General features: G+C 40.3%; 1 protein-coding gene across 2 annotated transcripts in view; it reads right to left on the reverse strand.

Moving 5' to 3' along the window:
• Window positions 1-25,483, reverse strand: part of FYB1 (FYN binding protein 1) — a 118,022-nt gene that overhangs the window by 14,321 nt on the left and 78,218 nt on the right. The window contains exons 4-15 of one of the 2 annotated variants that reach the window (XM_073343825.1): window positions 24,976-25,025; window positions 23,426-23,445; window positions 22,468-22,514; window positions 20,648-20,768; window positions 18,854-19,013; window positions 15,638-15,782; window positions 12,155-12,180; window positions 10,279-10,348; window positions 9,083-9,223; window positions 7,779-7,810; window positions 6,306-6,375; window positions 4,584-4,698 (exon numbers count right to left, since the gene is read on the reverse strand). In XM_073343825.1, the coding sequence (XP_073199926.1) occupies window positions 4,584-4,698; window positions 6,306-6,375; window positions 7,779-7,810; window positions 9,083-9,223; window positions 10,279-10,348; window positions 12,155-12,180; window positions 15,638-15,782; window positions 18,854-19,013; window positions 20,648-20,768; window positions 22,468-22,514; window positions 23,426-23,445; window positions 24,976-25,025 (997 nt within the window). The remainder of the gene's footprint in view (window positions 1-4,583; window positions 4,699-6,305; window positions 6,376-7,778; window positions 7,811-9,082; window positions 9,224-10,278; window positions 10,349-12,154; window positions 12,181-15,637; window positions 15,783-18,853; window positions 19,014-20,647; window positions 20,769-22,467; window positions 22,515-23,425; window positions 23,446-24,975; window positions 25,026-25,483) is intronic. The other variant, XM_073343826.1, reaches the window with a different exon arrangement.

Here is a 25,483-nt window from a genome sequence, read left to right on the forward strand (position 1 = left end):
GAAGTCAGTTTTTTAGAAATCGGTTTTATATATTCGAGTGTGTGTCCCCCCACAGAAAATGCTCTAAGTGCATTAACTCGGCGGAGTGCTTCCACAGTACCGAGGCTAGAGTCGACTTTCGGAGTGTTGCACTGTGGGTAGCTATCCCACAGTTCCCGCAGTCTCCGCTGCCCATTGGAATTCTGGGTTGAGATCCCAATGCCTGATGGGGCTAAAACATTGTCACGGGTGGTTCTGGGTACATATCGTCAGGCCTCTGTTCCCTCCCTCCATGAAAGCAAGGGCAGACAATCGTTTCGTGCCTTTTTTCCTGAGTTACCTGTGCAAATGCCATACCAGGGAAGCATGGAGCCCGCTCAGCTCACTGTCACTGTATGTCTCCTGGGTGCTGGCAGACACGGTACTGCATTGCTACACAGCAGCAGCAACCCATTGCCTTGTGGCAGCAGATGGTGCAATAGGACTGGTAGCTGTCATCATCATGTCCGACGTGCTCCTGGTCGCCTGTATGAGGTCGATCAGGAGCGCCTGGGCAGACATGGGCACAGGGACTAAATTTGGAGTGACCTGATCAAGTCATTCTCTTTAGTCCTGCAGTCAGTCCTATTGAACCATCTTATGGTGAGCAGGCAGTTGATACGGATTGCTAGCAGTCCTATTGCATCGTCTTCTGCCGGGCAGGCAAGAGATGAGGATGGCTAGCAGTCCTATTGTACCATCTTCTGCCGAGCAGCCATGAGATGTAGATGGCATGCAGTCCTTCTGCACCATCTGCTGCCAGCCAAAGATGTAAAAGATAGATGGAGTGTATCAAAACAAGAAATAGACCAGATTTGTTTTGTACTCATTTGCAACCCCCCCCTCCCGCCCCCCGTCTAGGGGACTCATTCCTCTAGGTCACACTGCAGTCACTCACAGAGAAGGTGCAGCAAGGTAAATCTAGCCATGTATCAATCAGAAGCCAGACTAACCTCCTTGTTCCAATAAGAACAATAACTTAGGTGCACCATTTCTTATTGGAACCCTCCGTGAAGTCCTGCCTGAAATACTCCTTGATGTAAAGCCACCCCCTTTGTTGATTTTAGCTTCCTGTAAGCCCACCCTGTAAGCTGTGTCATCAGTCGCCCCTCCCTGCGTCAGAGCAACGGCAAACAATCGTGCATCTGAGTTGAGAGTGCTGTCCAGAGCAGTCACAATGGAGCACTCTGGGATAGCTCCCGGAGGCCAATACCGTCGAATTGTGTACACAGTACCCCAAATTCGACCCGGCAAGGCCGATTTAAGCACTAATCCACTTGTCAGGGGTGGAGTAAGGAAATCGATTTTAAGAGCCCTTTAAGTCGAAATAAAGGGCTTCATCGTGTGGACAGGTGCAGGTTTACATCGATTTAATGCTGCTAAATTCGACCTAAAGTCCTAGTGTAGACCAGGGCTAAAAGCCAGAGCACAGATCGTTCAGTCCTTGGCCACTGTGTTGAGACTGTCAACCAAAGCGCCACTTTTATTCAGTTTGTATCCATGTCCCAAGTGTGTGAAACACTGGATCTACTGAGACAGAGGAAACAAAGCACTTTCAAACTGTCCCAAGGGAGGCAAACATTATTCTATGGTTTATAGCTAATGTAATGCTGCTTTTTTTTTTAAAGGCTCCAGAGGCAATCCTGGCAATTACAGGTCAGTAAGTCTCACTTCAGTACCAGGCAAACTGATTGAAACTATAGTAAAGAACAGAATTATCAGACGCATGGATGAACACAATATGTTGGGGAAGAGTCAACACGGATTTTGTAAAGGGAAATCATGCCTCATCAATTTGTAGAATTCTTTGATGGATCAACAAACATGTGGACAAGGGTGATCCAGTGGATACAGTGCACTTGGACTTTCAGAAAGTCTTTGACAAGGTCCTTCACCAAAGACTGTTAAGCAAAGTAAGCAGACATGGGATAAGAGGGAAGGTCCTCTCATGGATCAGTAACTGGTTAAAAGACAGGAAACAAAAAGAGTCGGAATAAATGGTCAATTTTCACAGTGGAGAGAGGTAAATAGTGGGGTCCCCACTGGGACCAGTGCTGTTCATTATATTCATAAATGATCTGGAAAAAGGGGTAAACTCAGGTTTCAAAGTTTGCAGATGACAGAAAATTACTCAAGATTGTTAAGCCTAAAGTTGACTGTGAAGAGTTACAAATGGATCTCACAAACTGGGAGACAGGGCAAGAAACTGGCAGAGGAAATTCTTTATTGATAAATGCATAGTAATGCACACTGGAAATCATAATCCCAACTATACCATACAAAACGATAGGGTCTAAATTAGCTGTTATCCGACAAGAAAGAGATCTTGGAGTCATTGTAGATTGTTCTCTGAAAACATTTCCTCCAGGTGCAGAGGCAGTCAAAAAAGCTAACAGAGTGTTAGGAACCATTAGGAAAGGGATAGATAATAAGACAGAAAATGTCATAATGTGACTATATAAACCCATGGTACGCCCACATCTTCAATACTGCATGTAGTCCTGGTTGCCATATCTCAAAAAAAAGATATATTAGAACTGGAAAAGGTACAGAAAGGGCAACAAAAATGTTTCTGGGTATGGAACAGCTTCCCTATGAGGAGAGATGAAAAAAGGCTGGGACTGTTCAATTTATAAAAGAGACGACTAAGGGAGGAGATGAGAGACATGTATAAAATCATGACTGGTGTGCAGGAAGTGAATAAGGAGGTGTTATTTACTCCTTCACATTAGACAAGAACCAGGGGTCCCCCAATGGAATTAATAGGCAGCAAGTTTAAAACAAACATAAGGAAGTACTTCTTCACATAATGCACAGTCAGCCCATGGAATTCATTGCCAGGGGATATTGTGAAGGCCAAAAGTAAGACTGGGTTCAAAAAAGAATTAGATAAATTCGTGGAGGATAGGCCCATCAATGGCTATTAGCCAAGATGGTCAGTGAGGCAACTCTATGCTTTGGGTGTCCCTAAAGCTCTGATTGCCAGAAGCTGGAACTGGGCAACAGGGGATGGAGCATTCGATAACTGCCCTGTTCTATTCATTCCCTCTGAAGCATCTAGCACTGGTTGCTGTCGGAAGACAGCTTTCAGGGCTAGATGGACGATTGGTCTGACCCAATATAGCCATTCTTGTGCTTTTATTGTGTAAGAGGAACGATCTTTATTACTTTGCAGCTTATCAGCATCATATAGTTTTTGAGATTGATTAAATGCCTAAATCCTATTTCAGTTATTAATGGCAGCAGCTGTTTAATGTTTTGTGTACTACAAAGCAAAAAAAATCCTTTAATTAAAATGATACAATAAATGATGAGTCTGTGTGAATTGTACTATTATTACTAATTTGTGCCTACTGTGGTAGTGTCAGACATAAGGCCAAAACAACAAGGAGTCTGGGGGCACCTTAAAGACTAACAGATTTATTTGGACATAAACTTTCGTGGGTAAAAAACTCACTTCTTCAGATGTATCATTTTGTGGATACTGACTAACGTGGCTACCTCCTGATACTAGACATAAGGCAGAAGCCCTCACAGTGTAAATTAATCTTGTACAAATTACTATACTTCTAAGGTGCTGAGCGTTGGCCTAAGTTTGCCATTGATTTCAAATGGCAGCCAGACAGGGTTAAGCACCATTGAAAATTGCTGCCCTTATCCAGTGGGTCTGAATATAAATAAGTCTACATCATTGCACTAACTTTTGTTCCTAAACTGTCATTTGAAAGAGCTAACGTTGCCACAGGAACACACAACTAAAAGATATATAGATTTTATGTTACTCTAACATCTGCAGTTTAATTTAACTTTACCAAAAAGAGTGTCAGATAGATGAAGGCCAAAGTCTGAAGTAGGGCAATTCCTTGACTGAGGAGTTGGGTACAGAATCTTCTGAGTTCTAATCTGAGTTTTCACACTGATTTGGACAAGTCACTTATGATTTCTAGGGTGCTGAGCGCCCATAAACCCCTGATTAATTCAGGAAAACTGAGGATCTCAGCACCTCTGAATTCACCTCTGTGGGCCAGTTCCATCATCTAAAGAAGTGGGGATAGTAATATTTTGCTACTTCAAAAGGTGGTTGTGAGGATCAAGTATCTAACTTTGCTCAGCACTCCGAAGATGTAAATTGTCAATTATTACAAGCACTCACTGACTCTGTGTCTATGTGCAACTCACTCAAAACTGCTTTGATTTTATTTGTTTTTATTTCATTGTTAATCAAGTATTGACTTAACTGAGATAAGCCTTGTCCTTGAAACCTTTGTTCATGCATAATATACTTACTTGCTGTAGTATTTCCATTTAAATTGATAGGATTTCTTATGTAAAGTTTTGCAAGATTGACATTTAGGGGGAGAAATCAATGCTGATGATTGGAATTTTTAAAGCTATGTTTAAAATATTGAGTGGAGTAAATATTTTTCCATTAAAGCTGATCACGTGATCTCCAAAAATGAGTACTTTACCTTTCAGTGGCAGAAGAAATCAATGGATAATTTACAAATTAGAGAATAAATCATACAAATATTTTCATTTTTAGATTGTATTCAAATAAGACTTACTTTAAACTTTTTTCTGAACTCTTTCTCCTCTTTTTCCATCTTTTTAAGCTTTCGTGTGTCTTTCTCATCTGATTTACCCCTTCCGAGGCTCAGAGATTTCATCATTAATGATGATCTAAAACACCAGATTAGAGACAAAACACAATTAGTAACATGTGATAGGATGTGATACACTTTCAGACTCTTCAGTAAACTTGCATTTACACTTCATTTGTCTTTGATCAATTTCTTTTACATCTACTGTGCTAATATGGATAATCATTACACACTATGAATTGGATTTTTAAAAGCATAGAAAAGTAGGAATATTTTCTTTTCTATGTTTATTAGGTGTATGTGAGTTCTGACTGTTATTTATGTACAGTACTACCCACACAAAATAAGAAAACTATTAAAAAAATACCTCTCACCTACATACTATAGATTAGATAAATGACACCATTTTAGAACCCTATGCAGGATGTGGTTTTCTGGGGAACATGTATGCTTGTTGTGCAACAGGTTTTGTAATCTAGATGAATTGTGGAGCTGCCTGGATAGTTCTAGCCTCTCACAGAGTAGCAGCCTTAAGCCTATGTGACCATACATGGCCTCACTATTCCAGGGAATCTGCACCACACAAATATACACAAGGTCCACCTAGAGTGCCATTGTTATTTCCATGCTTGTGATGCTTTCAGACTGTCTGTGACAGAGACTGAATTCCTTTGTCACCCTCCATCCCTCCACTTCTGGAAAGTTGAGCTTTGACTCCACCTCCTGTCTTTCTGATCTTTCTAGGGCTGAAAACCACCGAACCTTTCACACAGGGAGGCTGTTGAAATAGCCTAGAAATGGTGGGTCCGGTCTTTCCTTTGTATGTGGATGTTGCTAATGTTCTGTGTCTTTGTCACCTCCAGATTGGGTTACTGACCTGCTTTCTACTGGGGCTGTACTGAAGTCTATGATGAAAAGTCAGCAAGGGAAGTGTATGACAGCCTGTTTAGTTACTGGTCCTCTTAGCAAGTAGTGTAATACATCTTTGATCCCAGTGTATAATACATCAAAATACATAATATTAGTATAATACATCTCTGCCCTGATTGCCAGTTCATCTCCAGGTACAAAACCAGGTGTTAATGTAACACATAAGTCTCTAAGTGGTTTGGGTCCTGGATACATTAGGGATGTAACCTTAGAGGTTTTTAAGGCCTAGCTTGACAAAGCCCTGGTTGGGACGATTTAGTTGGGGTTGGTCCTGCTTTGAGCGAGGAGTTGGACTAGATGAACTCCTGAGGTCTCTTCCAACCCTAATCTTCTATGATTGCCTTCTCTCTTCACATGATACTGGAGCAGCTGAGATCAACCATAGCACACAAGGTATCAGTCCCTAGGTTTAAATAAAGAGACTAAAGGCAGGGCATTTACAGCAGGAAGTCCTTGGCTCTGGAATTCATTTCTCCCTTTCGGCCAACAGAGCCTGAATTTGTTGAAATTCTGGGCATGTTGCAAAGCCTATTTACTCTAGCAGCCTAATTCCATTGTTGTTTTAACTGCAAATGCAGGATTTGAACTTTTAATTTACAGTGCCAACTCCCAGGCAACGAGAACTACAGTACCTGGCAACAGCAAACAAGATACACAAGCTGAGTAATGTAACAATTTGCCATTAGCAAATACTTTGAAAATGTGTCACACCATATATAATCTTTTCCCACAAGTATAACTTTTATTTTCACTTACCCAATTTCTATTGGTGGAGGAGGGAATTCAGATGATTCTACATCATCATAAACATCATTGTCTCCTGCATCTGAAACAGCAGTGTTCAAAACAAAGATTAGTATGCAGTCTTTGGGAAGTGGATACAGTCCCAAGCTGTAACAAAATGTATGTTCAAGAGGACAATACATTGCAGCATGAAGTGTATCCATATATTTTATAGTTAACAGGCAGCTTTTCATTGTGGATTGTCTCACCATGCAGGACAAATTTACACTAAAATCAGCCAGTCTTTTCAGAATAAAACAATTAATAATAAACAATGAGTATTCACTAACACTTTAATCTTTTTAAGATTAAACAAGTTTTAGCACACGTTGTTTAATGCAGTGGCCTTTAATCTTCAATTTAATTAGGTCATTTCCCACTGTGCTACCTCAAAGTACGTATTTTTGGCTTGATTTTCATTGACACTAAGGCCATTTTATACCACACTGGTAACATAAAGATGCCTTATACTGGGTATGAATCAATTTTATGTTATCTTTATGACTACTTTATATTTTACACTGCTGGAGCAGTGGGAAGAGGCCATAGCGTAAGTGAGAATCAGGCCCCAAAATTATACTTTGAAGCTGGACCTCTGTGTTTGCAGAAAGGCATTAGTTGTTGATCAACACATCAAGTCAGTCAGTGTCTAAAAAAAGTGATTACAGGAAATGTAGGCTTAAGTTCTGGTTTTAGGCAGCAGCAGCAAGAATCTTAAGAATTTGCTTAATATTCTATAGCTGGGTTGATATTTACCAGTGTTTGTGGCCTTAACAAGAGAGTGCATTATTTAAAAACAAAACAAAACTGTTCATCACTTCTGTGTAATTGCACATTTTTAAAACCATGCATTCAATATTTCTTTCTAACTACAACTGTTTATACTGTATGATGAATGAAATAAGACATGCGGAAGAGAAAAATTGTTCTCTTTAACCTCTGAAGATAGGACAAGAAGGAATGGGCTTAAATTGCAGCAAGGGCAGTTTAGGTTGGACATTACAAAAAACACTTGAATAAATTGCCTAGGGAGGTTGCAGAGTCTCCATCATTGGAGAATTTTAAGTGCAGGTTAGTCAAACACCTGTCAAGGATGGGCTAGATAATACTTAGTCCTGCCTTGAGTGCAGGGGACTGGACTAGATGACCTCTTGAGGTCCCTTCCAGTCCTACACTTCAATGATTCTATGACTCATAAGCAAAAAAGCTTGACAATTTATTAAAGGTACACAGCCTTTTACAGACCCAACATTACATTTGTAGGTCAGCTAAGGTATTTCAAAATTTAATCAATGGGAAATCCTGATTCTTATTTTTGATATTTTTTTTTCTGTGAATAACACAATTCAGAACAATATATGCAGCAGTGTTGGTGTGAACTACATTGTGCTGCAAGAATTAATATAAAAATAAAACAGTAACAAATTACATTGGGTTATTGCTTACCTTTCCCAAACATCTTTACTGGAGGATTCATGCTGAAAAAAATGCAAGCTTCATTAAATAATTATAATCAAATGAACAGACTTTCTCCTTATTTAAACCCGTGATAGCCAATTCACAACACTGGTGCTGCACATTACCTATTGTTAAATTTGTGCCACTCCGCCAACACTAGAAACGGGCATGTGGTTTTTACCAGTGTACCAGGTAAACGTGTTCAGAACTGGGGTACTCTATTTCTACTCTATTTCTCCATCACTGGTAACACTGGAGGAGATGCGCGAGTCGTATGACAACTGTGGGAGATAACCCAGAAACTGTAATTGTTGACAAAGCCAATGGGAGCAGGATTAGACCAAATAAAGGGGTTCTGCTGTGATTTTTTTTAATGTTTCTCCATATTTCATAGTCTTCTTTTAGACAGAGAGCATGTGATTTGTGGCTTCATTGAGTCTTTGGAATCAGAAATTATGGAGAACTGCTTGTAAGAATTGGAGAGGTTTTTTGAATAGGAGGAGAATCTGGTAAGAGGAGGAGACCATCTTTGCAATTCTTCTGTTTTGCATATTATCCATATTTTGGGCTCCTGGGCCAGATTCATCAGTATACAGCAGCTGGTTAGTGCCATGCTGGTGATGCAAATAAAAGTAACTTCTGCTGAGTTTATAACAAAGTCGTGTCACCAGAAAGGCACAAAGTAGCTGGGATGTTCTGATGAATAAAGCCCTGTTTTTCACAGCAAATATAATATTTTAATTTAGTGATTGAGTTCTTTGGGCAAATAAAAACATTTTATTAACACAGAATGCTTATATTATACAATTGAAAATATGTCCTCTGGACAGTTCTAAGACCATATTATAGGATGATTTCATGTTATAAGCTTGCAGAAATCAATTAGTAAGCATTTTGACCCAGTTCAGCAGTCCATCCCTATTCATCAAAGGACTTAAGCACATGCTTCACTTTAAGCACATGCTGAAGTCCCATTGAAATCAATGTTTTACTGAATAGAGAAGAACTTAAGAATGTGTGTACATGCTGTGCTGGATTGGGACATCTATTCTCTTTGAATCTGAAGTCAAATGTATGTGCTTCATACATTCTGTCATTAATAAAGATAGCATAGCATGGGAAAGGACATGCTGCAGTAGGTAACGGAGAGCAATATTATTTCAAAGTCTGTTTATCTGTGTGCAGTTTGATTCATGACTGATTAAGTTGCTGTGAGAACATGTTAGTAGCACATGATCAACACTATGTTAGCATTAGTTGTTGTGCACTGTATTTTCATGGCAGACTCTTACAAGGAACCTCCATTATCTTCTGCCTCATTGACTTTGGTTGTTTTCTCTCGTACACTTTTCTTTTTGTCATCTTTTCCCTTTAACATCTTCAAAAGTCCCCAGGACCGGAAGTCATTCTTATCTTCATCCTGTGATATAGACCTTTGGAGTATGCATGCAATTATCACAATGCAGAATGGGACATTCTCTCTTAAATTGGCCATTTTCAGCTCCTGGTTAATGCACGTAATTCTCCTTAGTGAGAACTAGGGGCATACCATGAAGTGAGAATAGACACCTATTAACTTATTTTCTAAAATGTTCATACCTAATAAATATAGAATTAAAAATGCTATTAGAACAACAGCCGTGCATAAACCAGTGGCTAACTAAGGCCCAGATCTTGGAAATACATAACCACATGCCTAACTTTTGCATAGTCTTATGCAGCTCAGTAAGACTAGACATTTGAGTATAGTTAGGTATGTGCTGTAGGATCAGAGTCTAAGGCCCCAAGCCTGTAATTGGCTCAGTGCAGTTGCAAAGGTCTGCTTGAGAGGTGTTGGTTGCAGACTGAGGCCTATATAGCACAAGCACACAAGATCGGACATACTGCAGTGTACTTACAGCAAAGTAGAAAGTGTTAAGAACAACTTTGCATTGCACTGGAAACCTTCCCAACAGTGCAGTGTAATGTATAGGAGACAGAAAGTGGAAGGAGTCAGAAAGTATCCCCTGTTTTAGGCATTTATAATAAGTAACATCCTGGACTGGAAGAAAATGATCCATCTCTTTTAGGTCATTCACATTTAATGTTTGTATGTTGTCATTTAGCAAGCTAGCATCTGTACCTTTCTTCTCTTTCCTCTAAGGATCATTGTGTTCAGTTGGGTTTTGAATGCAGCTTCTTTTGCTGCCTTTATTAATCCATTCCACATATTAATTATCCTATTGTTTAAAAAAATTTTCTCCAGAAGTACCATAGAGCTCAGTTCTCATCTTCAGTTCATACCTTCTTGTTTTTGATTCTGTTCGCTGCTGGAATAGTTTGGTGTCATTCAAGTTCTGTGTGTCTTTCTGAAGTCAATGGAACCATTCATGTTTACACCAACTGAAGAGCTAGCCAAATACTTGTTAATGATTATCCCAAATTTAAAATAAAAAGCTATGGGACTGAGTTCAAATGGGTAACAATCATAAATGATATAAACACTTACCTAGCATTAACATCTTCGTCATCAATTCCATCATAAATTTCTTCATCAGGAAGAGGAGGTGGGAACATCACTTTAATAGATTGAAAAGTGAAATAACCCATGAATACTCCGATTCTGTTACAGTGGGACATTAACCACTAGTTTGCTATAGGCTGCTACTTCTCTGAGGCACTTGTAATGTTAAATGTACTGGACTAGATCCTCAGCTGGTGTAAATTAGCAGAGCTCCTTTTGTCAATGAAGCTCTTCTGAGTTATACCAGCTTGAGACTGGCTGGTAGTAAGTAAATAAAATAATAGCAATAATAATAAGTTGAACATTGAAAACGAATAAGTAATTGATGAAAACTGGAGAGCTATTATGCATTTGACCAACTCAGTAACAGGGTTTGTAACTTTTTAATTTTATTTTTGTGTGTGACTTTAGTACAGGTGAAAGGTGCCAGATGAACATAAAGGTGCCAGACTGACATTCTTAAAGATTGACATCCTCTATTCATGTACAGAAGATGTGAATCAGAGGCAGCAGCAATGCAAGCTTCTCCATACTGGTGTCGTTCCCCCCCCTCCCCATGCCTCAATCCTGGTCTATGAACACCACCTGATGGAGTGAAAGGATAGTTCAGTCTCCCTGTCCAGTCAGGTTTCAGAGTGACAGCCCGCAACTAAAACCTCTCCAACGCATCATCAAGGATCTACAACCTATCCTGAAGGGCGACCCATCACTCTCACAGATCTTGGGAGACAGGCCAGTCCTCGCTTACAGACAGCCCCCCAAGCTGAAGCAAATACTCACCAGCAACCACACACCACACAACAAAAACACTAACCCAGGAACCTATCCTTGCAACAAAGCCCGATGCCAACTCTGCCCACATATTTATTCAAGTCACACCATCATAGGACCTAATCACATTAGCCACGTCATCAGGGGCTCGTTCACCTGCACATTTACCAATGTGATATATGCCATCATATGCCAGCAATGCCCCTCTGCCATGTACATTGGCCAAACCGGACAGTCTCTACATAAAAGAATAAATGGACACAAATCTGACATCAGGAATCATAACATTCAAAAACCGGTAGGAGAACACTTCAACCTCTCTGGCCACTCAGTAAAAGATTTAAGGGTGGCAATTTTGCAACAGAAAAGCTTCAAAAACAGACTCCAGCGAGAAACTGCTGAGCTTGAATTAATATGCAAACTAGATACCATTAACTTGGGTTTGAATAGAGACTGGGAGTGGCTGGGTTTACACATATTGAATCTATTTCCCCATGTTAAGTATCGTCACACCTTCTTGTCAATTGTCTAAATGGGCCATCTTGATTATCACTACAAAAGATTTTTTCTCCTGCTGATAATAGCTCATCTTAACTAATTAGCCTCTCACAGTTTGTATGGCAACTTCCAACTTATCTGTATGTATATATATTTCTTCTTACTGTATGTTCCATTCTATGCATCCGATGAAGTGGGCTGTAGCCCACGAAAACTTATGCTCTAATAAATTTGTTAATCTCTAAGGTGCCACAAGTACTCCTGTCCTTTTAATCAGTCTCTGACCTCTCTGCTCAGACTGTCAACTGAGAACAATACTTAGTTGGGTGGGAATTTCCTTCTGTGTTGCTGGAGTGGGGGAGAAGGGGGAAAGAGACCAAGAAAGGTGTTGTATCTGATTCATCCAAGTTTCCACAGGTGAAAGACAACTGCATTAAACCATTGTGCCTCATAGTTTACCACTTGCTAAATAATATTTGCATACTTGTGGGTAATTACCCCATTATCTGGAAATCACAAAGGTCTGCATCTGTGGGTAAGCACTAAATAAAACACAAACCAAAAAAATATATGTAATAAAAATAAAACTCACCTCCAGTTCCACTTTGACCACTTTGGCTGGAAGAACAAAAGAACTTTTCATTCATTGTAAAAAGAAAACAACAAACACCCACACATTTTCTTGACATCTGCTCTAAATGTAGTATACTTTAAAACACATGGATCCATCCAAATACTACATCCGAATCTAGATGCTCAGATGGGCACTCAGGAAAGTAAATGTCCATTTTGCGTGCCGAAATACTGACCTTCTAAATGCCCAAATGTACCAATTCTTTCTCTCTCTCTGTCTTTCTTCACCACACTCATCACTATGATAGATGAGTGTCCATTAGGCACCCAAAATCAGAAATTGGTTTCTCTCTCACTGATGCACAAGAGAGCTCCTCATCCCATTCATGAATGAATAGGCTCTTATATGAAGAGAGATAACCCTAATGATTTGAATATGTCAGATATTTTCTGGTAACCTAGTATTTTACTCCAACAATTCCTGCCTCTACCCACTTCCTCTGGAATAGTTCCTCCCAAGGAAAGAAGCACCCAAAACTATTATAAAGTAGCATTCTAGAAGAAATATGGTACAATTATCTATAGCTCTGTGTTTAATGTAAAAACAAATAAGGGGACTCGATCTCGTAATAAAAGTTAGGACCCAAATTCTGTGTGTATATAAACTGGTACAGATTCACTGAAGACAATAGAGTTATGCCAATTTACGTGAGCAGAAAATTTGCTCCTTGTTCTTTAAAACATAGTTAGCAATTTCCAACAAAGCCTCATTTTCATTTGATTTCAGAAAGAAGTGCTACTATTTATTTATATTTGTAGGTATTTCTAAGGCACTCATCACTGTATTTAATTTTAGATGTACTTTATGTTCCTGTTGACATCAGTGAGAGTATTAATGGACTAATGTACTGCTTATTGTAAGTAAGGGTGGCATAACCTGACCCCAAAACTTTAATTCAATGTATATATAGATAAGATTCCATCCCCGATCATGCCATTTTCATAAGACATAAAGGTAAATAAATGAAATTATGCAATACATCTTAACTAGATCTGATCAAATGACGTCTTAATTTTCTAAATTTCATGTTCCTAGAGTATTCCAAGTGCTATATAAATTGGCATGAGCTCATTTTTCTAACTGTGATACAATGCAACCAATAGCAGGGTTATAGCAACTTAAGCATTCCTACTTTCAAATCAAAACCATACATAACATTTTTTCTTTAAAATGCCTCATGCCATCAAATTTCAGTATATCATGAACTTCAGCAGTCTTAGGATTTTATTAAAAATTGGAGTAATTACCAATGACACATTACCAGTTACAATAAGTTTTGATCAATGAATTTTTTATTATGGGGATCTTATGTTGGTCTCAAAACATATTGGTGCATGTGTCAGATATTTTGATATATGCAGGATAATTCAAGCTCATGAACTGAATACAAGGCTATAAATCACTAGAGAAGATAAAAATGCCGAATATAGCTTGAAGGGTGTAATGAATTACAGGGCCTAAAAGCAAGTTCCAGCCCTGTATTCACTGTACAGCCTTTTACTGTTATAAGTAATACACAAAAGTATAAGGAATCATCCTTAAACCCACATATATAGTCAACTATTTTCTAAATTATCCAGTTTAATAAATAAATATGAATCCATCCTGATTGGCTGTTGAAAACACAGCACATCTAAATTCCTTGAGTTGAGATGGATGATTGTAATATCCATCATGAAAAGGAGAGGTCTAAAAATGCTTCTGCAGTGAGGTAATTAACGCTGGAATTGACTCTGACCTGGACTAGTGAGTGTAGCTTGATTCTCCGGTATGGCTAAACTGTGATTGGCATAATCCAATGCGCAGCAGAGGAAGATAGCTTTAAGCAACCTCTCTGCTCCCAGCTCCAGGGAAGCACCAATTGCTCATTTGGGCCCCTCTTAAAATAGGGAGAAAATACTATCCTGTTATTTTATGTCCAGCCGCTCAGAGCAGCCAGGGGATGTTTTGGCAGCTGAGGAAAAGCTGCATGCAGCCGCAACCCAGCCACCTCCCCTTTATTCCAGCAACACGTGTGTGTCAAGAGATGGGGAGTATCCTAGATACTAATAGGAGGGCTGCATGCCACTGGAGAATTCTCCTCCAGAAGGGAAATCCTCCACAGCCTAGATATGGCATTTGTTGAGGCTGCGAGGTTAACTATGTTAGCCACTGATCCCTCCCAAGGTCTATTCCAGTCATGCCTCCAAACATCCCTCCACATTTGTGTGAAGAGACACAGAAGGCCCAAGGCTTATGGGCTGAGGGAATGCATGGGGGTGAGGAGTACACCTGTGCAGCTGCAATGCTTCCTTCGCTTTTAGGGCCTTTTGTACCTGTGGACTAGAAAGGGCATCATGCAACTTTAAGAGAGAAGGAGAGAACTGTGTTGTTTGTTCTGTGATCTGTTTTGTGCTTCATCGATGGGAGTCCTGCAGTTCATCTCATTTCCTTCTATGGAGTTCTGCTAGTATTTTCTACACTTCCACTGTTATTTTCCTCTATTATGCATAAATGCTTCTAGATGCTAGATTCCTTCTTTCATTCTTACTTCTCTCACTACTTCATTCTTTTTAGGCCAGTTACATTTTTCTTATATGATTAGCTGTTTTTCATTTGCTACAAGAGTCTGTTTTATATTTGTAAAAAGTTGAGCAGTGTCATAAATTGTGGTAAATAGAGAACAGCCACTCTGCTCACAGCCTAGCATGCATCTCATTGGGCCAAATCCTGAAGTCCTTGTGAAGTCAGTGGAGGTTTTACCTAAACAAAGGCAGTGTAACTACTGAAAAAGAATTTATGGATTTCATCCAGAGTTTGCAGTTCAAAGTCATTTTCTTCTCACAGAGAATGTAATTAGCTAAACGAGGTAGAATTTTGTCTTCTTTCATACATCTCAACTCTTTATGGGAGATCTGACAGTAAGTTTTATGTCACCCAGTATTGTTTTGATTGTATTGACAGTTTAATGTTCTGAACCTAGAGCTGAAATGAATCATGAAATGATTTGGATGCCTGATTAAACAAGCAAGATGGCTTCTGAAGCTGAAAATATTGACTAAGACAGGCATATTGAACAGATTGGCTTAGATACTGTAACTTAAAGTTACAGACTGCCTGGAAAGAAGTCCCACAATGCCTCCAACTCATACAGTGGGTATCATTAAACAAGCAGCATTTAATGTGCCATGGTTGTGAACTTCACCATGGAATTTGTAGTATTTCCCATTCTAAGTACAGGAAATATTATGGTAAAACTCAAATGCCTCAGACCAGCATATGCTGTTTTTTAAATCATACTCACTGTAATTTCAGGTATTTTAAAATCTGATGTTTTGTGTCAGCAAGAATATATAAATTAAAAATGCTTTGTTTCTGTGTTGTAGTTTTCCTCATTTGGGCTGGTTGGGTTAATCTATCAAATTGGATTAAATCAACTTTCTTGAGTAGGTTCACACATACCTGCTGATACTATCCTGCTCTCCAACATCATCATACACTTCTTGGTCATTGTCTACACGTCTCAGGGAAGCACTCATGGAAGGTCCTTGTTTTCTTTTTAAAGAATCATAGTCAATCTCCACCACGATTGTTTTAATGTATCCATCTAAAACAATGAAAGCTTATGATCAAGCAGCAACAATTTTCATTTCACAACAGCTAAGGAAGAACTTTAATAGAAGGCTGAGAACTCAAATGATTACCGCTGTATTGTGTGGCTGAATAACTCTATAGAAATGTCTGAATCTAAGCATATTGGGCCTTTATCTCCTCCACTTACACTGTGCAAATCAGGTGTAACATCGTGGAATTCAATGGATTTAGACACACTTGGGTCATAGGAGAATCAGGCCCCTTGTCGACATAATCACTCCAGTGATATCCACTAGAGACCCTGGGTCGGATGCTCAGCTGTAGCAGAGGAGCGTGCAGTGCAGCTGGTGGGGAGCGTGGCAAGTGGCAAAGTTGCTTTAAGACACCTTTTCTCAGTTAATCCTGGGGTTACTGTGCAAATGGCCAGTCCTCCAGCGTAACTTAGAGCAGTCTATGGTCCAAACAGGCTAGTAGATAGAGCACTGAGATGCAGGGACATTATAGCCACACTCCTTATGCTGTGAGCTCATAGAGAAGTACATAGGAGTTACTATGCCGGCCCTTTGCCACTGCAGATTCAGCCTACATGGGGGTGATCCTCTTGCTACCTGGGTATCCTGGCTAGAGGAGCAGTACAAAGCAGCTTAGCTCATCTGAGGATTGGAACCTCCACCTTTATCACTTGCACTTGACTTCACTATGTAGATGTCTCTGGAAAAAAATCTATTATAATAAGATGGATTTAAACACTGTATCTGCTAGGCGATAAAATGATGGGCTTGCTGACTACACAGGCTGTATTTGACAATAAGCATAAATATGTTCTTTCAAAAATGAGAAAAGCACATAGGAATGAGCACAGAAAACCTTCCTCCTCTCCTGCTGCAGTAGTCCAATTTCTGATGCATTTCCCTCTAACCTACATGTGAATTCCACATGAAAATTAAATAACTGGAAAAAAGAAAACATATGATGGAAACTTGGAAAGAAAATTACAAACAAAGCCATTGTTCCTTATTTCAAGTGAATTATAAATACTGTTTTTTATACCATCTGATACTCTCATTCCCTTTTCAAGCCCTCCCCTCCCTTATCTGTTTGTATGCTTTTAAGTAGGCAGATAAGATTCCGGTTGAAACATCGATGAACTACACTGAGTTGTACCTTTAACCTTCACCAATGGGAAGGCTGGTACAACTTCTGCTTTTGCTGAAATAAAAATCAGTTTATGACAAGCCAAAATAAGTGAAACTAATTGGCTTGCAACAACTGCACAAGAACCATAACTCCCCTACAGAGATTTTTTTCTGTGTGTATAAAACCTCCCGAACAGAACGTATTTTTAAAAATGAAAGGTTCTTTTAAAGTATAAATTAGCATGCCTTTTCTCATAAAGCACTTATGCCCTGATCCAGGAAAGCATTTAAACATGCAAGTAGTCCCATAAAAGTCAATGGAACTACTAATGTTCTTGAAGTTAAGCCTCTGCTTAAATGCTTTGCTGGATCAAGACCCTAATGCCCGGGTCTCTGTAAATTAGAGACCAGATCCTCAGTTGGTGTAAATGAGCATAGTTCCACTTATTTCACTGATTTACACCAGCTGATGGTCTGGCCCTAGCTGCATATGTGTGGGAGGGGCTGGGGCTAAGGGTAGGGGAAAAAGAAAAGACACATTTTTGATTTCAAAAACAACTTTTGATGTTAGGAATCAATATTCAGATAAAAAGTTGGAATGTTCCCATTTTTTCTTGAGACTGGTAGGAAGTTCTAAAGGTTACTTCTCTTCTTACTTACACTCCTCTCACTTACACCAGTCCTACATCTGTGTAACTCCAGTGACTGTAAATGAGGGGAATATTGGGCCCTTTAGTCTTCTGAATGCAACATTTTATCTTATCTAATCTCTCTCTCTTTTTTAACAGCTCTGAAAATACTTCCACAGAGGCAGGCTCGGTGCTGACGCTAAGGCAGACACACTGAGCCACATGCTCAGTGGATGTGAACTGGTGTAGCTCCAGTGAGAATCTGGCCCATTGTCCTTAACTAATCCCAGAATCTCTAAATTTGACACTCTGTTGTACATAAGGACAGGTTTCAGAGTAGCAGCCGTGTTAGTCTGTATTCGCAAAAAGAAAAGGAGGACTTGTGGCACCTTAGAGACTAACCAATTTATCTGAGCATAAGCTTTCGTGAGCTACAGCTCACTTCATCAGATGCATAAAGTGGAAAGTACAGTGAGGAGATTTTATATATACACACAGACCATGAAAAAATACACATTGTAAGGAGAGTGATCACTTAAGAAGAGCTATTACCAGCAGGAAAGTGGGGTGGGGGGAGAGAAAACCTTTTGAAGTGATAATCAAGGTGGGCCATTTCCAGCACATTTCCAGGAGTTAACAAGAACCTCTGAGGAACAGTGGGTGGGGGAGGAATAAACAAGGGGAAATAGTTTCACTTAGTATAATGACTCAACCACTCACAGTCTCTATTCAAGCCTAAGTTAATTGTATCCAATTTGCAAATTAATTCCAATTCAGCAGTCTCTCGTTGGAGTCTGTTTTCGAAGTTTTTTTGTTGAAGGATACTCACTTTGAGATCAGAAATCGAGTGGCCAGAGAGATTGAAGTGTTCTCCGACTGGTTTATGAATGTTATAATTCTTGACATCTGATTTGTGTCCATTTATTCTTTACATAGAGACTGTCCAGTTTGCCCAATGTACATGGCAGAGGGGCATTGCTGGCGCATGATGGCATATATCACATTGGTAGATGTGCAGGTGAACGAGCCTCTGATAGTGTGGCTGATGTGAAAGCTTATGCTCAAATAAATTGGTTAGTCTCTAAGGTGCCACAAGTACTCCTTTTCTTATTGTACATAAGTTTACTGTACGAGCTGTGCCCCATGTCAGATTAGCACAGCAGTATGAGATTTGGCAATTTATGCTATATGTCCTTGTCCATATTGGCTGGGGACCCAGCCTAGCTAATATTACTCTCCCATGTAATATTGTGTGTACTCAGGCAGTCAGTGTTTGACAGGGCAAACATTCAGGGGTAAAGTGGAGAATCAAAACGTACAATATCCTTTTGTTGTCCTGCCCAGCCACTTTCCTTCAGGGTTGTCTGTAATACGGATGATTTCAATATTATCACCCTGTTTGACAGTCAGCTCATTCTTCCCTCCCTTGTAGTCCATGCAAACTCGTGCCTGATGAATGACTTGGATGGGTCCTGATAACTGCACAGAAAAAGCAATAAAAGAAGTCACACACACATACAAACATGCGGAGGATGTGCTGATTGCTTTGACAAAAATTCAGATGAAACACAAAACAATAATAATTTGTTTTCAGTACCACCCACATCAGCTAGGCACTTTGTGAACAAACACAAAGGCACAGGCCCTGCTCCGAACAGCTTACACTTTAAAGACAAACTAAAAAGCAAAGGGTGTAGGGGAGGGATACAGCATATAATTAAAGTAGTTGAGATAGTAATTGGCCACATTTTGAGAATACAATGGATTAATAACATAGGGCTAGATTATGTAACCCTTGTTCACATAGGTGAACATTCATTTACTCACAGGAGCAGTTCCATGTACTTCAGTAGGACTGTTCGTATGAGTAAGTGCTGACCAACACATAATGATCTTTTTTTCAAGATATGCTGTACAGATGATCCCCAAGTATCCAGAAGCTGGCTACAATCAGCCAGTTTCTTGAATTCAGGCATCATGAAAGAAGTGGCTTATAGGACAGATTTGATTGTAGATTGGGTAGTGGCCATGTGGAGCAGTGCAGAAAGTCTGTGCGTTAGGGGCAACAAAAGAGAAGATATCTGCTTAGATGAATACACCAAGGTGTTTGTTTGCGTGTTTGCATTTATGGATAATGATACATTTTAGCCTCCATGATAGGATGGTCGATAGCCTAAAAACACTGAGGATGTTAATGCTTATACTCCAGCCAAGAATTCGGTGTGAGAAAGGGATTTTGGGGCCAGATCCCTGAAAAACACACAGGTAGATGCATTGCTATGGTGTCCACTATTTACTATCCCAAGTGCCAAATCTTTGCAGCCTTTCCACAGTGGTGGGATGCCCTAGACACAGAAGAATCACTGTGGTTTCTTTGTAGGAACGTGGCAGGGGGTTGTGGCCAGGCAACAAGGCTGGTGGAGAATGACTAGTGGGTTTGCAGACTGCATGGGTCCATTGGTTACAAACTATGCATACAGGGCTTTGGGGCACAATGAACTTGGCTCACTACTACACACCATGGGCTTTAGCAGTGGCTGTGGCTCAGCTGCACAGGTGCCTCATTCCCAACCTCTCTACTGAACTGGGAGATTTCATACTTCTGTCCCAAGTGTTGCTCCTGCAGGCAAAGGTCATTTACAGGCTCAATCCTGGAAGGTGCTCCAGCCCCAGTTAAGCAAAGCATGTGTTTAACTTTAAGCATGTGAACACTGTGAACCTAATTCTCCTTTTCACTAAGGCCCCTCTATGCTACCTTAGCAGTGTAAAGGGGCTGTAAACTGTAAAGTACAGTGCACGTACAGGAGACTTTATGGAAATGAGAATCAGGCCCTGCAAGCACTGAAATACTTGTGACTTCAACGGGAAATTTCACATGCTTAAATTCAAGTGTGTGTTTAGGTTCTTTCGGGGCCAGCTGGATTGAGGATCGAGCCGTTCCTGAGGCTTTGTCCAGGGGACAAACCTTCACCCCAAATGCCAAGCGAGCTGGCATCACCATGCAGCTTTGCAGCCAAACTGTGTCCTTGCACTGTAATGTATGTTTTAAAATGCAGAAGGCTAAATAATGACTGCTGCACGTCTGTGTGTAGCCTGCTAGAAAGGGACCTTACTTTGAACCGCTTTCTGATTTCTTGCTCTTTCTTTTCTTTTTCCCTTTGTTCTTTCTTCTCTTGTTCCATTTTTTTCTTTTCTTCCTTCTCTCTCTTCTTTTCTTGTTCTTTTGATGTGGCTCTGAACAATGAAAACAGATTATTTCACAGGTAAGGGGATGAATGTGGAAGTGAGTGGGCAGAAGTGGGTAGGCACTCACTAGAGCTTTCTCTTCCAAGATCAGCAAGAGCAGCTAGGAGGAGACTTCTCCTAATAAGAGCATGAAAACATTTTCTGAACCCTATGGTGGCTGGTCCTGCATGGATGAGCTACATATGGGAGAGGGTATTTACAGACTCTTTCCATGCGAGGCATGTGCACAGGATGCAACCATAATTTAGCTGGCTATGCTGGAAAGGCCCAACGTGACTTTAGCCCCAGAGGGTATGTCTACACTGTAATTAGACACCCATGGCTGGCCCATGCCAGCTGACTTGGACTCGTGGGGTTTGGGCTAAGGGGCTGCTTAATTGCAGTGTAGACATTCAGGCTCAGGCTGCAGCCCAAGCTTTGGGACTCTCCCACCTCACAGGGTCCTAGAACCCAGGCTCCAGCCTGAGCCTGAACCCAAATGTCTACACCACAATTAAACAGCCCCTTAGCCTGAGCTCCAGGAGCCCTTATCAGCTGGCACAGGCCACCCACGGCTTTTTAATTGCAGCGTAGGACATGTCTGAGAAGAATGGCCCTGCTCCTGCATGCTGGACAGCACCTGGGGTGGAATAGGGAGGACTGGCTATAGCGTTGGAATGCATAGCAAGACTTGTTACTCCCCAGCACCCTGGAAGCATTGTCCCTAATGATGTTCTTCCCCACTGCACAGCAATGAGTCTCACAGATATAATGTAGCCCCCCTTTTCTGTGTACTTCTGCTGAACTGGGGGGAGGAATAGCTCAGTGGTTTGAGCATTGGCCTGCTAAACCCAGGGTTGTGAGTTCAATCCTTGAGGGGGCCATTTAGGGATCTGGGGCAAAAATTGGGGATTGGTCCTGCTTTGAGCAGGGGGTTGGACTAGATGACCTCCTGAGGTCCCTTCTAATCCTGATATTCTATGACTCTATAACTGACGTGAATGGGCCCAGAGGTTGAACTACAGCATTACCCTGCGTACAACTCAAATGTACCTCACTGTGAGAGACATCACTCATTTCAGTCTCAACATCACCTGTGCTCTCTGTCACAGGTTGCTTCCCACATGTGGGCTTTAGGAGATTGTGAGGTAGGCTGCTGGTCCCTTCTGATGAGAGGCACTGCAGAGGCACTGGGAGGGAAGCTTGCATTTCTGCTGTCTGTACTGTCCCTGCTCTGTGGACACACAGTGGGTTTCAGACCCATGGGGATGTCAGTCCAACAGTTTCATGAGCTCTATTAAAATTCACCTTGAGAACTACAACATTAACAAAATAATTCAACTAGTATTGGGGTGGGGGTGTCATATTTTGTTCCCATTTCAGGGAGTAACTCTGTGCAGCAGCTCAGCCATATTCCAAAGAGCTGAAGAGCATACTCTTTTGCTACCCAATTCAAAATAGTCACAGGACTTCATTTGAGGAAGCATCTCCACCTGCATGCTACATCTAGTTTTAGGAGGGAGTTAACTTGTAAACTGATATGCTTTCTTTAGGGAAGATGATTAAGGTGGATGGAGCTCAAGATTGCAGTGCAGTCATGCTTCTGGGCCAGATTAAGTATATTTCCTAGCATATTTCCTAGTGATCTGTTTCTTCATTCAGTAACAAAGACACAATGGATTATAGCTGTATAAGTTAGATTTGATACCTGATGTCATTGATATCTTCATACGTCTCTCCATCACTCTCTTGACCCTATAAGAAAAATTAATCATGATTCAGTCTCCAATGGCCTAAATACACTGGAGTTCAATTTTTTAGCTAGATACAGACAGACATAAATTAAAGCAGAAAAATAATCAATTGAAAATGCATTTAATCTTTCCAAGCCCAAATTACTAAATTGTTCAAATATCTATTTCTTCTGTTCTGACCTTGGTTGTTATTATCTATCTATAGCTATATGGATAGATATAGATATAAAATAAAACTCAGCCTCCTTCCCATCACACACACACACACACACACACACACACACACACACACACACACACACACACACACACACACAGATTGTTTATTCTGAAGTGAGTCTCTGTGCTGCAACTTTGATTACACTGCATCTGAAAGATGGCATGGCTTGAAAGGACTACAGGGTTAAAAACTAATTATGGGAGATGATGCATTGAGGGGGGCAAAGCTATTGAAGGTATTGGAATAGGGTTCAGAGTAGAGTTCTGTTCCTGACTCTGCCAGAGACTTATTGTGTAAACTTGGGCAAGCCACGGAGGCCCTGATTCAGTGAGGTACTTAATCACATGCCTAATTTTAAGCACGAGTTGTCCCACTGAAATCAACAGGGATACTCACGTGCTTAAAATTAGGCACATGATTGAATACCTTGATGTAGGCCTATATCTCTGGAAAATTTCAGTGAAACTGAAATGTCAGTGGAAATGGAAGATTTTGTGAACTTTTTGGATTCCAGCCAGCTTTATAATTAGTGCCACTTTTGTTCTGGGTTCAACCACTTTCATTGTTGCCCTCTACATTTCTGCAATTTATCAGCAATATACTGGATCTATTCTGCAACAAACTGGCTTTTCTAATGCAGTGATGTGTTGGAAAGAATATGTTTTCGGTGTGTTATAAAGGATAATACTTACCCCATCTGTATTTCCGTGACCTGAATGACCAAAAATACAAACAGACTATTATTTTATTTTGTACAGAAAGTGCCTCATGCTGATGCTAACTATATGGACACATACACAGCTGTACCTTAACTAGTGCCAAATATAGATTTATAATGATCTTATCTGTTTTAATAAGGATAAGAATGCAAACTAATTGGGATGAACAGAGCTTCCTACTGTGGTACTTTGTAAACTTCTAGCAGTAACTGATTTAAGGACTTCCACTTCATCTGCCATAGTGTGTATTATCAAAAAGAAAAGGAGGACTTGTGGCACCTTAGAGACTAACCAATTTATTAGAGCATAAGCTTTCGTGAGCTACAGCTCACTTCTTCAGATGCATATCGTGGAAACTGCAGCAGGCTTTATATATACACAGAGAATATGAAACAATACCTATTCCCACCCCACTGTCCTGCTGGTAATAGCTTATCTAAAACATGTTTTAGATAAGCTATTACCAGCAGGACAGTGGGGTGGGAATAGGTATTGTTTCATATTCTCTGTGTATATATAAAGCCTGCTGCAGTTTCCACGATATGCATCTGAAGAAGTGAGCTGTAGCTCACGAAAGCTTATGCTCTAATAAATTGGTTAGTCTCTAAGGTGCCACAAGTCCTCCTTTTCTTTTTGCGAATACAGACTAACACGGCTGTTACTCTGAAACCTGAGTGTGTATTATATCACATATACCCCAAATCAGAACGTTCACTTTAAAGCTTCCTCAGAGACAACAGTGTCCTTCCTATCATATCAGTTTACAAAAATCCAGTCACTTACAAGCAAGGAAGTGAATAGTTAAGAACATAACATCTTACACTGGTCACATAGGGCACCACCAGCCCTCCACAGCCATGGCAGAGAGTATGGAGGCATAAGGCCTGTACTCTCCTGTGCATGCTAGCTATACTATGGCCTGCAGCAAAGGAAAAGAAGTTGACGCAAAGCTGCTGATTTCCCCAGGCTGTGCAAGGGGTAGCAGGCTTCATCTCCACCCCACTACATGCTGTGCTGGCCAGAATACTGGGTGAGGGACACTGTGGCTGGTATAGCCCTGGCACAGTTTACTTTCTTCCTAGGGGAGACCAGGAGAGAGAGTCATAATCTGCTTCTTGGGCTACTCCTGTACAACACATCTATGTGCTGGCTCTTCCTCAGGGCAGATGACAAAGTGATGACCTTACCTAACAAGCAAATTATTTTTATCCGGTATAAAAGCAATGCATTTTCATGAGAACACAATAACTAACTCTGAAAAAAGAGTATTCATTTCAGATCAGCGTTGAAAGTTATTAGGCTCAGCAAATCTTCCAAGCCAAAGTTACGTGGATGCTAAAACAAGGCTTTCCAAGAGAAAGTGCCTGCCATGTTGACTGTGGAGTGGTTACTGCTGTTATACACCACTCCAAAATATGACTTGCAGTTCACTAACACCATAAATATTTATGCCAGTCACTTATATTATAAATACAACATACTTAATTCTTAAATGGTTGCTATTAGTTAAAATGTATTCTTACCATCTGAACCAAATTCAACGTCATCGTAACTTTGTTCATTGTTTGGATTTCTGTGAATATGAAAAGAAAATGTAAAATCTGAGAAGATAGTTCCTATAATTACATCTTAATTTAGCTTTGTTCTGCTGCACGTGCCAAGTATTTGGGACATTGACTGGATAGTCTGTTCACTTTCAGCCCTAAACATTACAGAGTTTAGATATGTGTTTAAGTACAGTTGAGATTCCCATATGGATTAAGCGTGACTTTGGTTGTTACAGGGTGGCATCTTGACTCTGAACATAAAAACAGAAAATAAATGAGCCAAAGGCATTCATACCCAAGTGTAGTATAAACACTGTAATTTGGTAGAGTGACAGATAGACAGAATAGTCAGAAATCTATTTGAGGGTTTTGGAACACTAATAATCTCTGCATATGCATAAGCATAGCAACATATATTTGCATGTTGTACAGGTCCTTTCAGGGAAAGAGAAGAAGCTTGAATCTTAAGCAGACAGGAAGGAGA

The sequence above is a fragment of the Lepidochelys kempii genome, chromosome 5 (genome assembly GCF_965140265.1).
Source record: "Lepidochelys kempii isolate rLepKem1 chromosome 5, rLepKem1.hap2, whole genome shotgun sequence".
Lineage (NCBI taxonomy): Eukaryota > Metazoa > Chordata > Testudines > Cheloniidae > Lepidochelys > Lepidochelys kempii.